The sequence below is a fragment of the Pseudomyrmex gracilis genome, unplaced genomic scaffold (assembly GCF_002006095.1).
Source record: "Pseudomyrmex gracilis isolate BER0280 unplaced genomic scaffold, ASM200609v1 scaffold_48, whole genome shotgun sequence".
Taxonomy (NCBI): domain Eukaryota; kingdom Metazoa; phylum Arthropoda; class Insecta; order Hymenoptera; family Formicidae; genus Pseudomyrmex; species Pseudomyrmex gracilis.
This window is the reverse complement of record NW_018020632.1, coordinates 603,515-621,090: the sequence shown is the minus strand read 5'-3', so window position 1 is coordinate 621,090 and position 17,576 is coordinate 603,515. Positions and strand designations below refer to the sequence as shown.

At 30.4% G+C, this 17,576-nt stretch overlaps 3 protein-coding genes and 2 pseudogenes across 3 annotated transcripts in view; all 5 read right to left on the bottom strand.

The window, feature by feature from the left end:
• Nucleotides 1-459: 459 nt before the first annotated feature.
• LOC109853402 (probable cytochrome P450 6a14) lies at nt 460-3,446 on the bottom strand. Its single transcript, XM_020425517.1, has 6 exons — nt 3,104-3,446; nt 2,415-2,784; nt 1,898-2,232; nt 1,587-1,817; nt 1,247-1,498; nt 460-1,098 (listed from the first exon to the last, which is right to left on the bottom strand). Exons 1-6 carry the CDS (start codon nt 3,270-3,272, stop codon nt 935-937), a joined length of 1,521 nt encoding a protein of 506 aa, XP_020281106.1. The 5' UTR covers nt 3,273-3,446; the 3' UTR covers nt 460-934.
• A 1,639-nt stretch (nt 3,447-5,085) lies between these two features.
• On the bottom strand, nt 5,086-7,001 carry LOC109853468 (annotated as a pseudogene).
• Nucleotides 7,002-8,260: 1,259 nt separating this feature from the next.
• Nucleotides 8,261-11,911, bottom strand: LOC109853467 (probable cytochrome P450 6a14). Its single transcript, XM_020425618.1, has 6 exons — nt 11,743-11,911; nt 9,761-10,130; nt 9,248-9,582; nt 8,938-9,168; nt 8,581-8,832; nt 8,261-8,424 (listed from the first exon to the last, which is right to left on the bottom strand). The coding sequence occupies exons 1-6, from the start codon at nt 11,909-11,911 to the stop codon at nt 8,261-8,263; spliced, it is 1,521 nt and encodes a 506-aa protein (XP_020281207.1).
• Nucleotides 11,912-13,036: 1,125 nt separating this feature from the next.
• Nucleotides 13,037-15,735, bottom strand: LOC109853466 (annotated as a pseudogene).
• Nucleotides 15,736-16,454: 719 nt separating this feature from the next.
• LOC109853403 (cytochrome P450 6k1-like) overlaps nt 16,455-17,576 on the bottom strand; it is an 8,391-nt gene continuing 7,269 nt past the window's right edge. Inside the window, exons 5-6 of the mRNA XM_020425519.1 lie at nt 17,296-17,547; nt 16,455-17,144 (exon numbers count right to left, since the gene is read on the bottom strand). Of these exons, the coding sequence (XP_020281108.1) occupies nt 16,981-17,144; nt 17,296-17,547 (416 nt within the window). The 3' untranslated portion in view covers nt 16,455-16,980. The remainder of the gene's footprint in view (nt 17,145-17,295; nt 17,548-17,576) is intronic.

Below are 17,576 nucleotides of genomic sequence, written 5' to 3'. Positions count from 1 at the left end.
CTTGTTATTTACCTTGAACTTTAAAAAGTTATATTTTTATAAAAGTAAGTGTAAACGTATCTGGACGATGAAATTTGAAGATAAGTAGAATGTTTTCTATTAAAAATATGTGAAGAAAGAGAAAAACTTGCTACTTGGCAAATAAAACACTTTGTAGTTCATATTAGTACTATTTAAGTCATTGAAATAACATAAAGTATTATTACATATTAAGTAGATATGTTCAATATGATAATAAAACTAAGTTTCACGTTACATCTCATGTTCACATAGAAAATTAATAAACGTAACTATGTAACGTATTAAAAAAGTCTGAGAAAGTGCTAGAACATAAAATTTTTACAAAACAAATAAAACAATACCCAATTAATTTTTAATCGACAACAAACTTTAAAGTACAACACAGATAAAAAGAAAAAAAAGGAAATAGAAAAACGTAAGTATAACAGTTAAAACTAAATAAATAGTGTTTTGTGTAATATTGTAGTGTGTCAAACTAATATTATACTACTATTTTTTATTTCACAAGAATATTTTCATGCAAATAAAGAAACAATACATTTATTGTATAACAAACAGCAACATAACAAGTACATAAAATAAGTGGAAAAAAAATGCGTATACACAATATAGAATTACGTTTTTTTTCCTTTTCAAAAAACCGATTTATTGCGGCACAAATTGTAAAAAGGCACTTCGCGACATAAAGTGAGAGTACCTACTTCATATGATTATCGTTACGTCAATACTAACGATAAGAGATAAAACATATAGAATGATACTGCAAGTATATATCTTCATTATATCACCATTGGTATTACTCTACTGTTTATTTTTTGTCTTTAATTTGTTTGCAGGATGATCGCGATATTGTAATTCTTTGTTACAGAAATGACGTACGTAGTTTGAACGCGGCTGTAGGCAGCTCGAACTGTTATAGCGGTTCAATTATAAGATGTACACCGCCTTTGGGCGTACATAATACAGATGCTCCGTCGATGATGAGTGGCACCGACGTCTTTGGATGAAGTTTAAATTTGAAGTTCAATAAGATATTTATAACACCAACTTTTGTCTGCATATAGCCAAATCGTTGACCTGAAAATTTAATAAGAAACTTTTTATTATTACCTCAAATCATATTTACCAAATGTTATAGATATATATAATTTAATAAGCTCGAAAAATATGATTATTATAAAAACAAATTAAGAAGTATTTAATTATTTTTCGAGTTGAGCCTTACCGATACACGTTCGTGGCCCTTCTCCAAATGGTAAGTAAGCGTACGGATGCCTCGCCGCTATTTGATCCTTGTTGAATCGCTCGGGATCAAACTTATCTGGATTCGGATATATGGCCGGATCTCTATGTATTCCGAACACTGATATACTCATTAAAGTTCCTTCCGGTATGTGAATATCCGTTGTTGGAAAGTTTATAGCTTTGGTACAGACGCGATTCACAATTGGCACAGGTGGATATTTTCTCAGAGTTTCTGCACAACACGTAAAACAGTAAAAAAAACTGTACTCGCCAACACATTTATTTAACGAACTTATACTTTATAAAAAAAACAACATTACCAGATACTACTTTATGCAGATAGGTCATATCGTTTACAGCATTGTAAGTCACTTCGCCGTGTTTTTTCAGGACTTCATCAATTTCTTGACGAAGCTTGTTTTGTACGTCTTGATTTATTGCTAATTCGTACAAACAGAACGTCGCCGCAGTTGAGGCAGTTTCAAAGCCGCCTATGATGAAGGCGTATGCTTGCGCTGCCGCTTCCAGGATAGATATCTTGCTCGTATTCGCTAGAAATAAAACATCTCACTTTTTTATTTGTTGCATAAGTGCATTCCTTCAATGGTATTAAACATTGTATTATATTTACAAACACTATCGGAAGTGTCTTCTTCGTCAGGCGCCATATAACCTTTTTCCATAAGCTGCATAAGTAGATTCATAAAATCATGTCTGACAATATTGTGAGTTAGTCTGTATTGCACGGTATTCTGAAATACTTTTATAAAAAAGTCTGAGGTATTCCGATTAAGGAAAGGAATAGCAAAAAAATTGGGAATTTGAGGCACAAACGCAAAGAGTGCGATCCAAAAGTTATGAGTTTCAAATAATTTTTTTGCTTGGTATAGAAATTCACTGTCCGGCGTTGTCATACACTTGGACTTGATTCCAAAAGCAGCAGACATAATTACGTCTGTGGTATATCTGTTGAGTACAAAATATTAGTGTATTGAACATGTACATAGTTTATATAATATATATTCAACAATTGGCAGTTAACATTTATATATTATTTATATAACATTTTTTCAGTGTTTTATACGTAATTAGTGAAAAATGTATTAAAACCTTTTTTCTTTTTTTTCTTCTTTTAAGAATGAGTATACCTTGCAAATATTTCTCTTATATCGATGCAGTCTTCTGTTTCGGTTATTTTTTTTAACGAGATCGCGAGTTCTTCGCCGTTTTTTTTCAAAACTCCAAACATTTGCTTGAGGTTTCCCGAAGTAAATGTAGTTGTGAGTTTGGCGCGTAAATTTCTCCATTTTCTTCCAGGCAATAAAAACAAGTTGCCGGATAATGGTTCCACTTTTTCGTTACTGTAAAAGCCTCGATCATGAAAACTAGCAAATTCTTTTGTCAGCACTATTCGGACAAGATCGAGATCGGCAATCACAAGGTTCGGCTTGAAAAATATATACGTTCCGATAGCGCGATGGTTTTTATATTTCAAGTAAATATCGTGAAATAGTTCGCCTGTGAATAATTTTCCAAAATTAAATTTTGTAAATGAACGTTTTTTTACAATGAGTTTAAGGAGTTACACATTGAAAAAATAAGAGTTATGGAATCAAAGCATATTCCATATGTTTTTATATCATAAATATACACATCACTAGATATTATATTATCTTTAGGGTAATATCTAGTTGTTTGTAATAAAATTAAAACTACACAGCTAAATGTAATTTTGTAAAAAAAAAATAATACTAAAAGGTGAACGCTTAGTGAAAAATTGTAAACTAATTCGAATTTAAAGGTGTCATATAGTTGTTTTTATATGAAAAGTACTTGCCTAGTGATATTTTTCCAATTAATAACGATGTCACATTACCAGTTGGTACAACGGGATCGATGTAAAATACACCTTTTTTGCGCCAGAAAGTAAATACCACAAATTTGAAATAACTATATAGAAAACACAGTGCAACAACAAAAGCAGTTATTAATCCTATAAGAAACATTTTGTCCTTTTTTCTCTTAAATAAATTTCAAACAAAAGAAACTTATATAAAAATTTATGTGTGTTTTAGCGTTATATTTGTGCGAAAACAATAAGTGTCACAAAATTAACTGTAGCAGTAATCCGTCAAAGCATAGAAATATTGTTCGACAAATCTTGAAGACTGACTGCGTAAAACTGAAGCTAAAGAAGATCGAAAATGTTATATATATGTCACATTATTAATGCACATATACGTATGCATCATTATCTGAGTAGATGTTATCAGTTTATGCATAATTAATTACATTGAATACTTGATAGATTTACTAAAAAAAATAATTACGGAAAAAACAAGAGCATTTTTATTCTGTTATGTAAATGATAATTTATCGGTTTAAAATGATATGTCGAGTGTATGTTATAATTTTGTTATTTCTGCACTTTTTATCTGTTTGTATAATTTTTTGTTTTCCTTTTCAATTTAAGTTTTACGATGTTCTTTCTTATTGTACACTTCAATCTTTCACATTTTTGTTTATACCGAAAAAATTTGTGACACATTGGACAAAGAATTTCAAAAATGAATTCCAATTTTCTTATTCACCTTACGAGAAACAATACAAACTTATCAGGTGTGACAAAACAATCTATGATTTTTATAATCACAACAAAGTGCTAGAAACTTTTTTTTTATATTACTTAATTATGATCATTTTTAGAAGAATACGAACATGTATAATACGCGTTATCTTGCAATAAAAAAGTAATAGGCGGAATTATATAACGTAGTATCGAAGGTTAACAAAACGCTGCAACTAAGATTAAATGTTTACTTGATAGAATTGAAAAATGTAAAAATAAAATAAGTAAAAATTTTAGTTTATTTAAACAAGCCGTACGTTTGAAAAAAAAACAAATGAGAAAACTACACATCACTAATGAAGAAGTATTTTTCATAATAATAATTATTGTTTTCTTAAAATAGTATATTTCATATTAATACCGTTGTTTTTGAATGATTATTTCATGTGTTCTTATTTTATAAGAGAAGTAATTGTAATAAATAATCGGCAACAATATATATATATATATATAACTTTATTATAGCACGTTGACAAAATGACAAGTAATCAAGGTAATTCGATTAAGAGATGATGTTTAGACAAGAAAAATTGTATTATACATTTTGTATAAAAATCAGTTTATTACTTTGCAAAATGTAAATAGACAATTAGCAACATAAATCTCGTAAATTGCATTCAATAACGAACAATTTTATTTTAGCACTACAAATTAAAATTATTTTACTTACTTTGAAACTATTTAGATTGATATATTTATATTTAGTTTTGCGTAACATTGTAGTCGTATGCACAATGCGACATTGATAATAAAAGTAATAGAAGTGACTACGCAATTAAGGATGTTTCTATGTACATTTGTAGCAAAAAGTTGCTGAAATTCGATTATTGACGAATATACGCTTTTCTTATGTAGTGTAAGTAATAAAAATTACGCAGAATGTTATAGGTATCCATAATTAAAGTGCAGAAATGTAAGTTTTTATTCTGTATTTATTTTTTGTAGTTTTGTAGTGTTTTTTAAGTTTAAATACTAACAGTGCAATATTGCCACGCGTTTTCACAGAGAAAATTACGCATCATTTAGATAACAAGAAAACTTATATTTATTATCTTATAACCTATCTAGCATCTGGCCAAATTATTTAATCAAATATTTCTTCTATATCTAATTTTATTTTGTTCAAAGTTTAAACTAATTCCTATCAATTTTTCTATTTATTCTAGTCACTTGAATTATTGTTGGAAGGTCTAAGGCTCTGATGCAGATGCGATTGCCACAGATAGATATTTTCTCAGAGGTTTTGCACAACGAGTAAAGTAGCATAAAAATTGTAGTTTGCAATTATTAGCAAACACGTGTATGTAAAGACGTACAATTAAAAGTATCAAAAACACTATAATTACCAGATACTTCTTCATGAAGATACGTCATGTCGTTTACAACGTTGTAAGGGACTTCGCCGTGTTTTTTCAAGACTTCATCACTTTCTTGCTGAAGCTTATTTTGCATATCCTGATTTAGCGCTAATTGCTACAAACAGTATGTCGCCGTAGTTGAAGAAGTTTCGAAGCCAGCAACAAAGAAAACGAAAGCTAGCGCAGTCGCGTCTAACATAGAAATTGTATTCGTAGCCGCTGTCAATAAAAAAAACGAAACAATTATGTATGCAATCAGCGCGTAATTGCATGCTTTATATTAAATGTTATAATATATTTACAAGGCGCATTGACAGTATCTCCCTTTCCGTCAGGTCAAACGTCTACTTTCTCCATGAATGGTATAAGTAGAATCATAAAATCATGTCTAACAACATTGTGAGTTTGTCTGTATTGCACATTATCCCGAAACATATTTATAAAAAAATTTGAAGTACTCCGATCAAAAAAGGTATAGAAAAGAAGTCGGCAATTTGAGGTGCGAAAGCAAAAATGGCATTTTAAAGAGCACTTTAATCGAGGACTTTCCTTTCATAATATCGAAATTCATCGTCCACTTTTTTTAAACAGTTGGATTTAATTTTGAAAGCCGCTGACATAATTATATCTATTGTATATCTATTGCTCAAAACATAGCATTACACAACACATATACTGTGTTTATAATAACATTTTATAGATAATATCTAGTTATATTTTATATAACAGTTTTTCTGTTTTTTGTCAGATAAATAGATAAAAGTTCTGTAAAAACTTTGTCTTCTTGTTTAAAAAAATCAGTATACCTTGCAAATATTTCTTTTATCTTGATGCTCTATCCAGTTTCGGCTATTTTTTCTAAAGATTTCTTGAATTCTTCGCCACATTGTTTCAGAATTTCAACCATCTGTTTGAGTTTTTTCGAAGTAAATATAAGTGTCAACTTGAGGCGCAATTTTCTCCATTTTTTCTTAGACAATAAAACTAAGTAACCGGTTAATGGGTTACCTTTTTCGTTACTAAAGGCCTCAATCGTGAAAACTATGAAATTTTTTTGTCAGCACTATCCGGACAAAATCGAGATCGGCTATCACAAAGTTCGGCTTGAAAAATGTGTACGTTTCAATAACGCGATTGACCTTCTATTTCAAGGAAACGTCGCGAAATAATTTGCCTGTTAATAATTCCCGAAATTAAATAATGCCAAATATATACGTTATTTTAAAATATAATTTAAGAGACACACAATAAAAGAAAAGTTTTAAAATCAAAAACCTGTCCGAGCATATTTACAGGTACTAAAAAATACTTTAAGTTAAAAAATAGTACATTATTTCAAATTTTATAAGCTTGCTACTGTATCACATAAAACATTATAGTTTACATATTATTAGCATATTCTATATTTTTACATATCATAAGTGGTTGTTTTAGTTTAGAATGTCTACATTTTGTATAAAAACGTGAGTAATTGCAAATTTATAAAAACTTCGCGATAAATGTTTATTAAAAGATTGTAAATAATAAATAGTTTATATACATTATGTATTGTTTTTTATGAAAAAAAGTACTAGCCTACTGATATTTTTCCAATTATTAAAGATGTCACATTACCAGTTGGTACAACGGGATCGATGTAAAATACACCTTTTTTGCGCCAAAAAGTGAACACCACAAACTTGTAATAAATATATGTATACAGAACACAGAGCAACGACAAGAGCAGTTATTAACCCTACAAGTGACATTTTGCTCTTTTTTCCGTAATGATAGCTAAACAAAATATATCTATTTGTTTATATATATTAAATATATTATCTGTTTGTGTTTGATGTATTTTTCGACAATTCTTAGACTGTGATATGAATGTTTTGTTAGTGGTCAAAGCAAGTTGATGTTACTTGTTTGTTTAAAGACTAATGAAGAATAAAGATGTCGTGTAGATACTGAAGAGAGTATACTGTCGAGAAAATTAATTTATAGATGTAATCTTATCTAGATTTCAGTCATTATTTGATTATAAAAAAATACCAAACACTTTATTTATATTACATAAGGCTTTTTTTTATTTTCAACTTTAAAAGGGTATATTTTTATAAAAGTAAGTAAACGTATCTGGACGATGAAATTCGAAGATAAGTAGAATTTTCTATTAAAACTGTGTGAAGGAAAAGAAAAACTTGCTAATTGGCAAATAAAACAAATTGTAGTTCATATCAGTATTATTTATGTCAGTGAAATAACATAAAGTAATATTACATATTAAGTAGATATGTTCAATATGGTAATAAAACTAATTTTCACGTTCCATCTCATGTTCACATAGAAAATTAATAAACATACTTATGTAACGTATTAAAGAAATCTGAGGAAGTGCTAGAACATACAAACAATTTTTACAATAAAAGTAAAACAATGTAGATAAAAAAGAATACTCAAGTAATTTTTAATTAACAACAAACTTTACAGTACAACACAGATGAAGAAAAAAAAGAAGGAAATAGAAAAACGTAAGTATAACAGTTAAGACTAAATAAATAGTGTTTTATGTAAAATTGTAGTGTGTTAAAATAATATTATACTAATATTTTTTATTTCACAAGAATATTTTCATGCAAATGAAGAAACAATACATTTATTGTATAGCAAACAGCAACATAACAAGTACATAAAATAAGTGGAAAAAAATGCGTATAGACAATATAGAATTACGTTTTTTTTCCTTTTCAAAAAACCGATTTGTTGCGGCACAAATTGTAAAAAGGCACTACGCGACATAAAGTGAGAGTACCTACTTCATATGATTATCGTTACGTCAATATTAACGATAAGAGATAAAACATATAGAATGATACTGCAAGTATATATCTTCATTATATCACCATTGGTATTACTCTATTGTTTATTTTTTGTCTTTAATTTGTTTGCAGGATGATCGCGATATTGTATTTTTTAGTTACAGAAATAACGTACGTAGTTTGTACGCGGCTGTAGGCAACTCGAACTGTTATAGCGGTTCAATTATAAGATGTACACCGTCTTTGGGCGTACATATTATAGATGCTTTGTCGACGATGAGTGGCACCGAAGTCTGTGGATGAAGTTTAAGTTTGAAGTTCAATACGATATTTATAACGCCAACTTTTGTCTGCATATAGCCAAACCGTTGACCTGAAAATTTAATAAGAAACTCTTTATTATTACCTCAAATCATACTTAACAAAATGTTATAGATATATATTATTTATCAAGCTCGAAAAATATGATTATTATTATAAAAACAAATTAAAAAGTATTTAATTATTTTTTGAGTTTGTTGAGCCTTACCGATACACACTCGTGGCCCTTCTCCAAATGGTAAGTAAGCGTACGGATGCCTAGCCGCTATTTGATTTGCGTCGAATCGTTCGGGATCAAACTTATCTGGATTCGGATATATGGCAGGATCTCTCTGTATTCCGAGCACCGATATAGTAAGTAAAGTTCCTTCCGGTATATGAATATTCGTTGTTGGAAGGTCTATATCTTTGGTACAGATGCGATTCAAAATCGGCACTGGTGGATATTTTCTCATAGTTTCTGTACAACGAGTAAAGTAAGATACAAACAGTAGTCTGCAATTACTAGCAAACACGTTTATGCAAAGACGTAAAATTTTATAAATAACAAAAACAATATACTTACCAGATACTACTTTATGAAGATACGTCATATCATTTACAGCATTGTAACTCACTTCGCCGTGTATTTTCAAGATTTCTTCAATTTCTTGACGAAGCTTGTATTGTACGTCTTGATTTTTTGCTAATTCGTACAAACAGAAGGTCGCCGTAGTTGAGGACGTTTCAAAGCCGCCTAGGAAGAAGGCGTATGATTGCGCTGCCGCTTCCACGATAGACATCTTGCTCGTATTCGCTATAAATAAATATCTCAATATTTTAGTAGGTGCTAAATTGTATTTTTTATATAGTATTGAACATTGTAGCATATTTACAAGAAACATCGGCGGTGTCTCCTTTGTCAGGCGCCACGTAGCCTTTCTCTATAATTTGTATAAGTAGATTCATAAAATCATGTCTGACAACATTGTGAGTTTGTCTGTGTTGCACGGTATCCCGAAACACTTTTATAAAAAACTTTGAGATTTTTCGACCAAAGAAAGGAATAGCAAACAAATCGGGAATTTGAGGTACCAACCCAAAAAGTGCGTACCAAAAAATATGATATTCAAATACTTTTTTCCCTTGGTATAGAAATTCACTGTCTGGCGTTGTCATACAATTGGACTTGATTCCAAAAGCAGCGGACATGATTACGTCTATGGTATATCTGTTGAGTACAAAATATCTGTATAGAACATGTACATTGTTTATATAATATATTCAACAATTGGCAGATAATATTTATATATTATTTATATAACATTTCTTCAGCGTTTGATACGCAATTAGTGAAAAATGTAGTAAAAACTTTTCTCTTTTTTTTCTTTTTTTAAGAATGAGTATACCTTCCAAGAATTTCTTTTATTTCGATGCATTTTGTTGTTTTGGTTCTGTTTTTTAAAGAGATCGCGAGTTCCTCGCCGCAGTCTTTCAAAACTCCAAACATTTGCTTGAGGTTACCCGAAGTAAATGTAGGTGTCAGTTTGGTGCGCAAATTTCTCCATTTTGTCCCAGGCAATAAAAACAAGTTGCCGGATAACGGATCTACTTTTTCGTTACAGTAGTATCCACGATCATGAAAACTAGCAAATTCTTTTGTCAGCACTATTCGGACAAGATCGAGATCGGCAATCACAAGGTTCGGTTTGAAAAATGTGTACATTCCGATAGTGCGATGGTCCTTATATTTTAAGTAAGCGTCACGAAATAGTTCGGCTGTGAATAAATTCCCAAAATTATAATATATAAAGTAACGTTCTTCTAAAATGTGTTTAAGGAGTTACACATTGAAAAAATATAAGTTATGGAACCAAAGCATATTCCATATGTTTTCATATCATAATTATGCACATCACTAGATATTATTGGGTCGGTGGAAAAGTTCTGCTGATTTTTTATTAAATGACACTTGTGTCAGAATATAATTATCGCGTGTCGTTCAAATGTCAGTATTCCGTACATATTTTGACAAGTCACACTACGCTTGACATTTGGCAAAAGTGTTTGGTTTGGTCGAACGTGTTTTGCGTGTACGGCATACAACTAAAATGGAAAATCAAAAATTGCATTTTCGCTAGTTTTTGCTGTTTTTATTCCGTAAAGGATATAAAGCGGCATACGCTAAGCGCGAATTATGCGCCATGTATGGTGCCTCGGCCGTAAGCGCAGACACATGCGAAAGATGGTTTGCTCGCTTCCGTTCCGGAGAATTTAACTTTCAAGATGCACCACGCTCTGGACGGCCAAATTCTGTTGACGACGACCAACTCCTGGCTACAGTGAAAAGTGATCGACACTTAACGACTCGAGAGATTACGAAGCGCTTCGGCATTCGTCATACAACCGTTATGGAACGATTAAAAAAGCTTGGCATGGTGAAAAAGCTTGACGTATGGGTGCCGCACGAACTGAGCGAAAAGAACATCATGGATCGGATTTTAGTGTGTGAATCTCTCCTGAGACAAAACTATCTAGACCCATTTCTGAAACGGATCATCACTGGAAACGAGAAATGAGTTGTCTACAACAACATTAAGCGGCGGAAATCGTGGTGCGGTCCGGACGAGTCTTCACAAACGGTGGCAAAACCTAATTTGCATCCACAAAAAGTAATGCTATGTATTTGATGGGACTATAAAGAAGTGCTGTGGTTCGAGCTGCTCCCGCAGGGCTAAACAATAGATTCGAAGAAATACTGCGCTCAGCTCGACAAATTGCGCAAGGTAGTGCAAGAGAAGCGGTGCAAGAGAATTGTCGAATAGAAAAGATGTAATTTTCCATCATGACAACGCTCGACCACGTACTTTTTTGATCACGAAAAAAAAATTGCAGAGCTTAGGCTGAAAAATGATGCAGCACCCACCATATTCGCCGGACCTTGCACCATCTGATTATCACTTGTTTCGCTCGCTGCAAAAAAATGTTGGTCATCAATTCGACTCAATGGAGGTCATTCGAAAAATCACCTCGTTGATTTTTTTGCCCACAAGTCCCAAGGGTTTTACGAAAGCGGCATCAAGGCCTTACCGAAACGTTGGCAAACAAGTTGTAGATCAAGACGGTCAACACATTGTGGACTAAATTAATTTTTATAAATGTCGATTTTGTGTTTAAGTTTTATACTAAAAATCCGCAGAACTCTTCCACCAACCCGAAATATTATCTTTAAGATATTATCTAATTTTTTGTAATAAAAATAAAAATAAATAGCTATATGTAACTTTGTAAAAAAATAATACTAAAAAGTGAACGCTTATTGAAAGAATGTAAATTACTACTAATTTATAGGTATCATATAGTTGTGTGTTTTTATATGAAAAGTACTTGCTTGCTGATATTTTTCCAATTAATAACGATGTCACATTACCAGCTGGTACAACGGGATCGATGTAAAATACACCTTTTTTGCGCCAAAAAGTGAACACCACAAACTTGAAATAAATATATAGAGAACACAGTGCAACGACAAGAGCAGTTATTAATTCTATAAGAAACATTTTGCCACTTTTCTCTTAAAAAAATTCCAAACAAAAGAAACTTATATGAAAATGTATGTGTGTTCTAGCGTTATATTTTTGCAAAAACAATAAGTGTCACAAAATTAAACGTAGCATTAAGCCGTCAGAGCATAGAAATACTGTTCGACAAATCTTGAAGACTGACTGCGTAAAACTGAAGCTAAAGAAGATCGAAAATGTTACATATATGGTACATTATTAATGCACATATATTTATGCTTTTTTTTGAGAATAGATGTTTTCAGTTTATGCATAATACATTCCATTTGATACTCTATAGTGAAAAAATAATTACGGAAAAAACAAGCGTTTTTATTCTGTTATGTAAATGATACTTTATCGTTTCAAAATGACATGTCGAATGTATGGTATAATTTTGTTATTTTTGCAATTTTTATCTATTTTTTATTTTTTTTGTTTCTTTTTCAATTTAATGTTTACGATGTTCTTTCTTATTGTACACTTTAATCTTTCACATTTTCGTTTAAACCGAAAAAACTTGTGGCACATTGGACAAAAAATTTCAAACATAAATTCCATGTTTCTTATTCACCTTAAGAGAAACAATACAAACTTATCAGGTGTGACAAGACAATCTATGATTTATAATCACAATAAAGTGCTAGAAACTTTTTTTCTATATTAATTAATTATGATCATTATTAGAAGAATAGAACATTTATAATACGCGTTATCTTGCATTAGAATAGTAATATGCGGAATTATATAACGTAGTAAAAAAGCTTAAAAATGCGCTGCAATTAAGTTTAAATGTTTATACTAAAATGAAACAATGTAGAGATAAAATAAATGAAAAATTAAGTTTTTATAAACAAAACTTTTGAAGAAAAAAGAAATGAGAAAACACATCACTTATGACGAAGTATATTTCATAGTATTAATTAATGATTTCTTGAAATACTATATTTTTTATTAGTCCCAAAGTTTTTGAATGATTATTTCACGTGTTTTTATTTTATAAGAGAAGTAATTGTAATAAATAATTGGCAACAATATATATAACTTTATTATAGCACGTTGACAAAATGACAAGTAATCAAGGTAATTCGATTAAGAGATAATGTTTTGGCAAGACAAATCTTATTATACATTTGGTATAACAATCAATTTATTACTTCGCAAAATGTAAATAGACAATTGTCTGGGATCGAACTTGTCCGGATCCGGATATATTGCCGGATCTCGCTGTATGCCACCAGTATAGTAATTAAAGTTTTTTCCGGTATATGACTATTTATTGTTGGAAGGTCTAAGGCTTTGGTGCAGATGTGATTCAGCATTGGCACAATTGGATATTTTCTCAAAGTTTTTGCACAACGAATAAAGTAGCATAAAAATTGTAGGCTGCAATTACTACCGTACTCGATTACGTAAAGACATAAAATTGCAGATGCGATTTAGCATTGCTACAGATGGATATTTTCTCAGAGTTTTTGCACAACGAGTAAAGTAGCATAAAAGCTGTAGTCTGCAATTACTAGTAAACACGTTTATGTTAAGGAAAAATAAAATTAACAAAAACACTATAATTACCAGATACTACTTCATGAAAATACGTCATATCGTTTATAGCGCGTTGTAAGGCACTTCGCCGTGTTTTTTCAAGATTTCGTCAATTTCATTTTTTGACGAAGCTTATTTTGCATATCCTGATTTAGCGCTAATTGGTACAAACAGTATGTCGCAGTAGTTAAAGAAGTTTCGGAGCCAGCAACAAAAAAAACGAAAGCTTGCGCAGTCGCTTCTAACACAGAAATTATATTCGTAGCTGCCCGAGTCGAAATTTAGCGTCTACATTGAACCTGAATTTTTTTTTTGAGGTAGAAGTAAGAGAGTCAAAATAGACGTTATCGAATGCAAAATATATGTACATAATAGCTGCTACTTTGACGCTACAATACGTCTGAAATTTCCTTTTTTCCTGCTACCAGCATTAAAATAGGGTTTAATTAAAACCTTCCTTAGCGCTCTAGACCCTGAAAATATATAGATTCTTGCCGATGTAATACAGATCCAGTTTTTGATCAGTACGTAATTGTTGATCAGTTTGTTCAAAAATTATTATAGTAAGGTTTTGGTCATAAAAATTAATCCAAAAGGAGGTATGTAGATGTCAAAATAATTAATTATTATGCCAAAATGTTTTTCGGACTAATTTTTATGATCAAAACCGTACTATAATACTTTTTTAACAACTGATCAAAAATTAGGTACTAATCAAAAATTGGATATGTGACGGAATAGATGAACGATTCGAACGGATGTTATGCACAAAATAAATACATTTCAATGAAAATGCTTTATACTCTTTGACTTTATTGATTCAAATCAAACTTACAGAGTTGTTAATGTATATCTATTATCTTCCTGGTTTTGAAAGATATCCGTGGATACTGAAAAATAAAATTTGTTTTAAACAATCAATTGTATATATTATCATTATATATATATATATATATTATATTATATTTTTTAAGTTTTTTTACCTGTCTGTAACATATTCATATTATTAAAGTATTCTGGCGTTGCGTTTTGATTTTCTTCTTCATTTGCTTGTTTTTTTTCAGATATGATCATTGCGTTTTTTCTGTAGATATTTTTTTTCTGTCGATTTTTTCAGTAGATATTTTCGTTTATTTGATGACAATGTATTAATGTAATCGATTAGCATCTTAGTCGAAACGCACTTTGATGATTTCTCATTTACCCATTCTATAAAAAAACCAATATAATATATTGGTATAATAAATAATAAATTTATAAATAATAATAAAATTAACTTACCTCACATGATCAGGTGACACTAAGTAGATAAAAGTTCTGTAGTAAAAACTCTGTCTTCTTGTTTAAAAAAATCAGTGTACCTTGCAAATATTTCTTTTATCTCGATGCTCTCTCCGGTCTCAACTATTTTTTCTAAAAATTTTTTCGCAGCATTTTTCCAGAATTCCAAACATCTATTTGAGTTTTTTTGAAGTAATTGTAAGTGTCACCTTGACGCGCAAATTTCTCCATTTTTTCCCAGGCAATATAAAATAAGTGACCGGATAATGAGTCACCTTTTTCGTTACTGTAAAAGTTTCGATCATGAAAACTATCAAATTCTTTTGTCAGCACTATTCGGACAAGTTCGAGATCGGCAATCACAAAGTTTGGCTTGAAAAATATGTACGTTCCGATAGCGCGATGGTCTTTATATTTTAAGGAAACGTCGCGAAATAGTTCGCCTGTTAATAATTTCCAAAATTAAATAATGCCAATTATATACGTTATTAAAAAATATTAGTTAAGAGACATATAATAAAAGAAAAGGTTTCGAATCAAAAACCTGTCCGAGCATATTTACAGTTACTAAAGAAGTACTTTAATTTTAAAAAGTATTCTATTATTTCAACTCTTTCAAGCTTGCTACTGTATCACATAAAACATTATAGTTTACATATTACTAGCATAATCCATAATTTTACATATTATAAATGGATGTTTTAGTTTAGAATGTCTACATATTGTATAAAAACGTGACTAATTGCAAATTTTTATAAAATTTGTTATAAATGTTTATTAAAAGATTTGAAATTACGAATAGTTTATATACATTATGTATTTTTTTATGAAAAAAAGTACTTTCCTACTGATGTTTTTCCAATTATTAAAGATGTCACATTCCCAGCTGGTACAACGGGATCGATGTAAAATACACCTTTTTTGCGCCAAAAAGAAAACTTGTAATAAATATATACAGAACACAGAGCAACGACAAGAGCAGTTATTAAGCCTACAAGTAACAATTAGCTCTGTTTTTCGTAATGATAGCTAAACAAATCATATCTAAATTATCTGTTTGTGTTTGGTATATTTTTCGACAATTGTTAACCTATGATATGAATGTTTCATCAGTGGTCAAAGCAAGTTGATGTTACTTGTTTATTTAAGGACTATTGAAGAATAAAGATGTGTGTGTGTGTCGTGTAAATACTGAAGTATACTGTCGAGAAAGTTAATTTATAGATGTAATCTTATCTATTTTTCAGTCATTATCTGATTATAAAAATATAACAAAAAATTTATTTATCTTACATAATGCTTTTTCTTTACTTACAACTTTGAAAGGTTATATTTTTATAAAAGTAAGTAAACGTATCTGAACGATGAAATTCGAAGATAAGTAAAATTTTCTATTAAAAATGTGTGAAGAAAGAGAAAAACTTGCTAATTGGCAAATAAAACAAATTGTAGGTCATATCAGTATTATTTATGTGAGTGAAATGACATAAAGCAATATTACATATTAAGTAGATATGTTCAATATTATAATAAAACTAAGTTTCACGTTACATCTCATGTTCACATAAAAAATTAATAAACGTACCTATGTAACGTATTAAAGAAATCTGAGGAAGTGCTAGAACATACAAACAATTTTTACAATAAAAGTAAACCATTGTAGACATAAAAGAATACACAAGTAATTTTTATTCGACAACAAACTTTAAAGTACAACACAGATAAATAGAAAAAAGAAGGAAATAGAAAAACGTAAGTTTAACAGTTAAGACTAAATAAATAGTGTTTTGTGTAATATTGTAGTGTGTCAAACTAATATTATACTACTATTTTTTATTTCACAAGAATATTTTCATGCAAATGAAGAAACAATACATTTATTGTATAGCAACATAACAAGTATATAGTAAGTGGAGAAAAACAGCGTATAAACAATGTAGAATTCTCTTTTTTTTTCCTTTTCAAAAGACCGATTTATTGCGTCACAAACTGTAAAAAAGCGTTTAACGACATATCTTGAGAGCACTTCGTATTATTATCGTCACGTCAATACCAAGGATAACAGATAAAACTTATACGATGATTCTGCAAGTATTGTATATATCTTTATTATATCAATATTGGTATTACGTTATTGTATATTCTTTGTCTTTAATTTGTTTGCAGGATGATCGCGATATTGTAATTCTTTGTTACAGAAATGACGTACGTAGTTTGAACGCGGCTGTAGGCAGCTCGAACTGTTATAGCGGTTCAATTATAAGATGTACACCGCCTTTGGGCGTACATAATACAGATGCTCCGTCGATGATGAGTGGCACCGAAGTCTTTGGATGAAGTTTAAGTTTGAAGTTTAATAAGATATTTATAACACCAACTTTTGTCTGCATATAGCCAAACCGTTGACCTGAAAATGTAATAAGAAATTCTTTATTATTACCTCAAATCATATTTAACAAACTGTTATAGATATATATAATTTAATAAGCTCGAAAAATATGATTATTTTATAAAAACAATTTAAAAAATAATTATTTTTTTAGTTTGTTGAGCCTTACCGATACACACTCGTGGCCCTCCTCCAAATGGTAAGTAAGCGTACGGATGCCTCGCCGCTATTTGATCCTTGTTGAATCGCTCGGGATCAAACTTATCTGGATTCGGATATATGGCCGGATCTCTATGTATTCCGAACACCGATATACTCATTAAAGTTCCTTCCGGTATGTGAATATCCGTTGTTGGAAAGTTTATAGCTTTGGTACAGACGCGATTCAGAATCGGCACAGGTGGATATTTTCTCAGAGTTTCTGCACAACACGTAAAACAGTAAAAAAAA

What these genes read in the sequence shown, in the direction of transcription:
- LOC109853467 (XM_020425618.1), bottom strand. Translation starts at nt 11,911, where the DNA reads ATGTTTCTTATAGAATTAATAACTGCTCTTGTCGTTGCACTGTGTTCT. An exon ending in AGACACCGCCGATGTTTCTT is followed by an intron (nt 9,169 to 9,247) that starts GTAAATATGCTA and finishes ATTTATTTATAG; the next exon opens with CGAATACGAGCAAGATGTCT. An exon ending in AGGGCCACGAGTGTGTATCG is followed by an intron (nt 8,425 to 8,580) that starts GTAAGGCTCAAC and finishes TTAAATTTTCAG; the next exon opens with GTCAACGGTTTGGCTATATG.
- LOC109853402 (XM_020425517.1), bottom strand. Translation starts at nt 3,272, where the DNA reads ATGTTTCTTATAGGATTAATAACTGCTTTTGTTGTTGCACTGTGTTTT. An exon ending in TCTGCATAAAGTAGTATCTG is followed by an intron (nt 1,499 to 1,586) that starts GTAATGTTGTTT and finishes CGTGTTGTGCAG; the next exon opens with AAACTCTGAGAAAATATCCA. An exon ending in AGGGCCACGAACGTGTATCG is followed by an intron (nt 1,099 to 1,246) that starts GTAAGGCTCAAC and finishes TTAAATTTTCAG; the next exon opens with GTCAACGATTTGGCTATATG.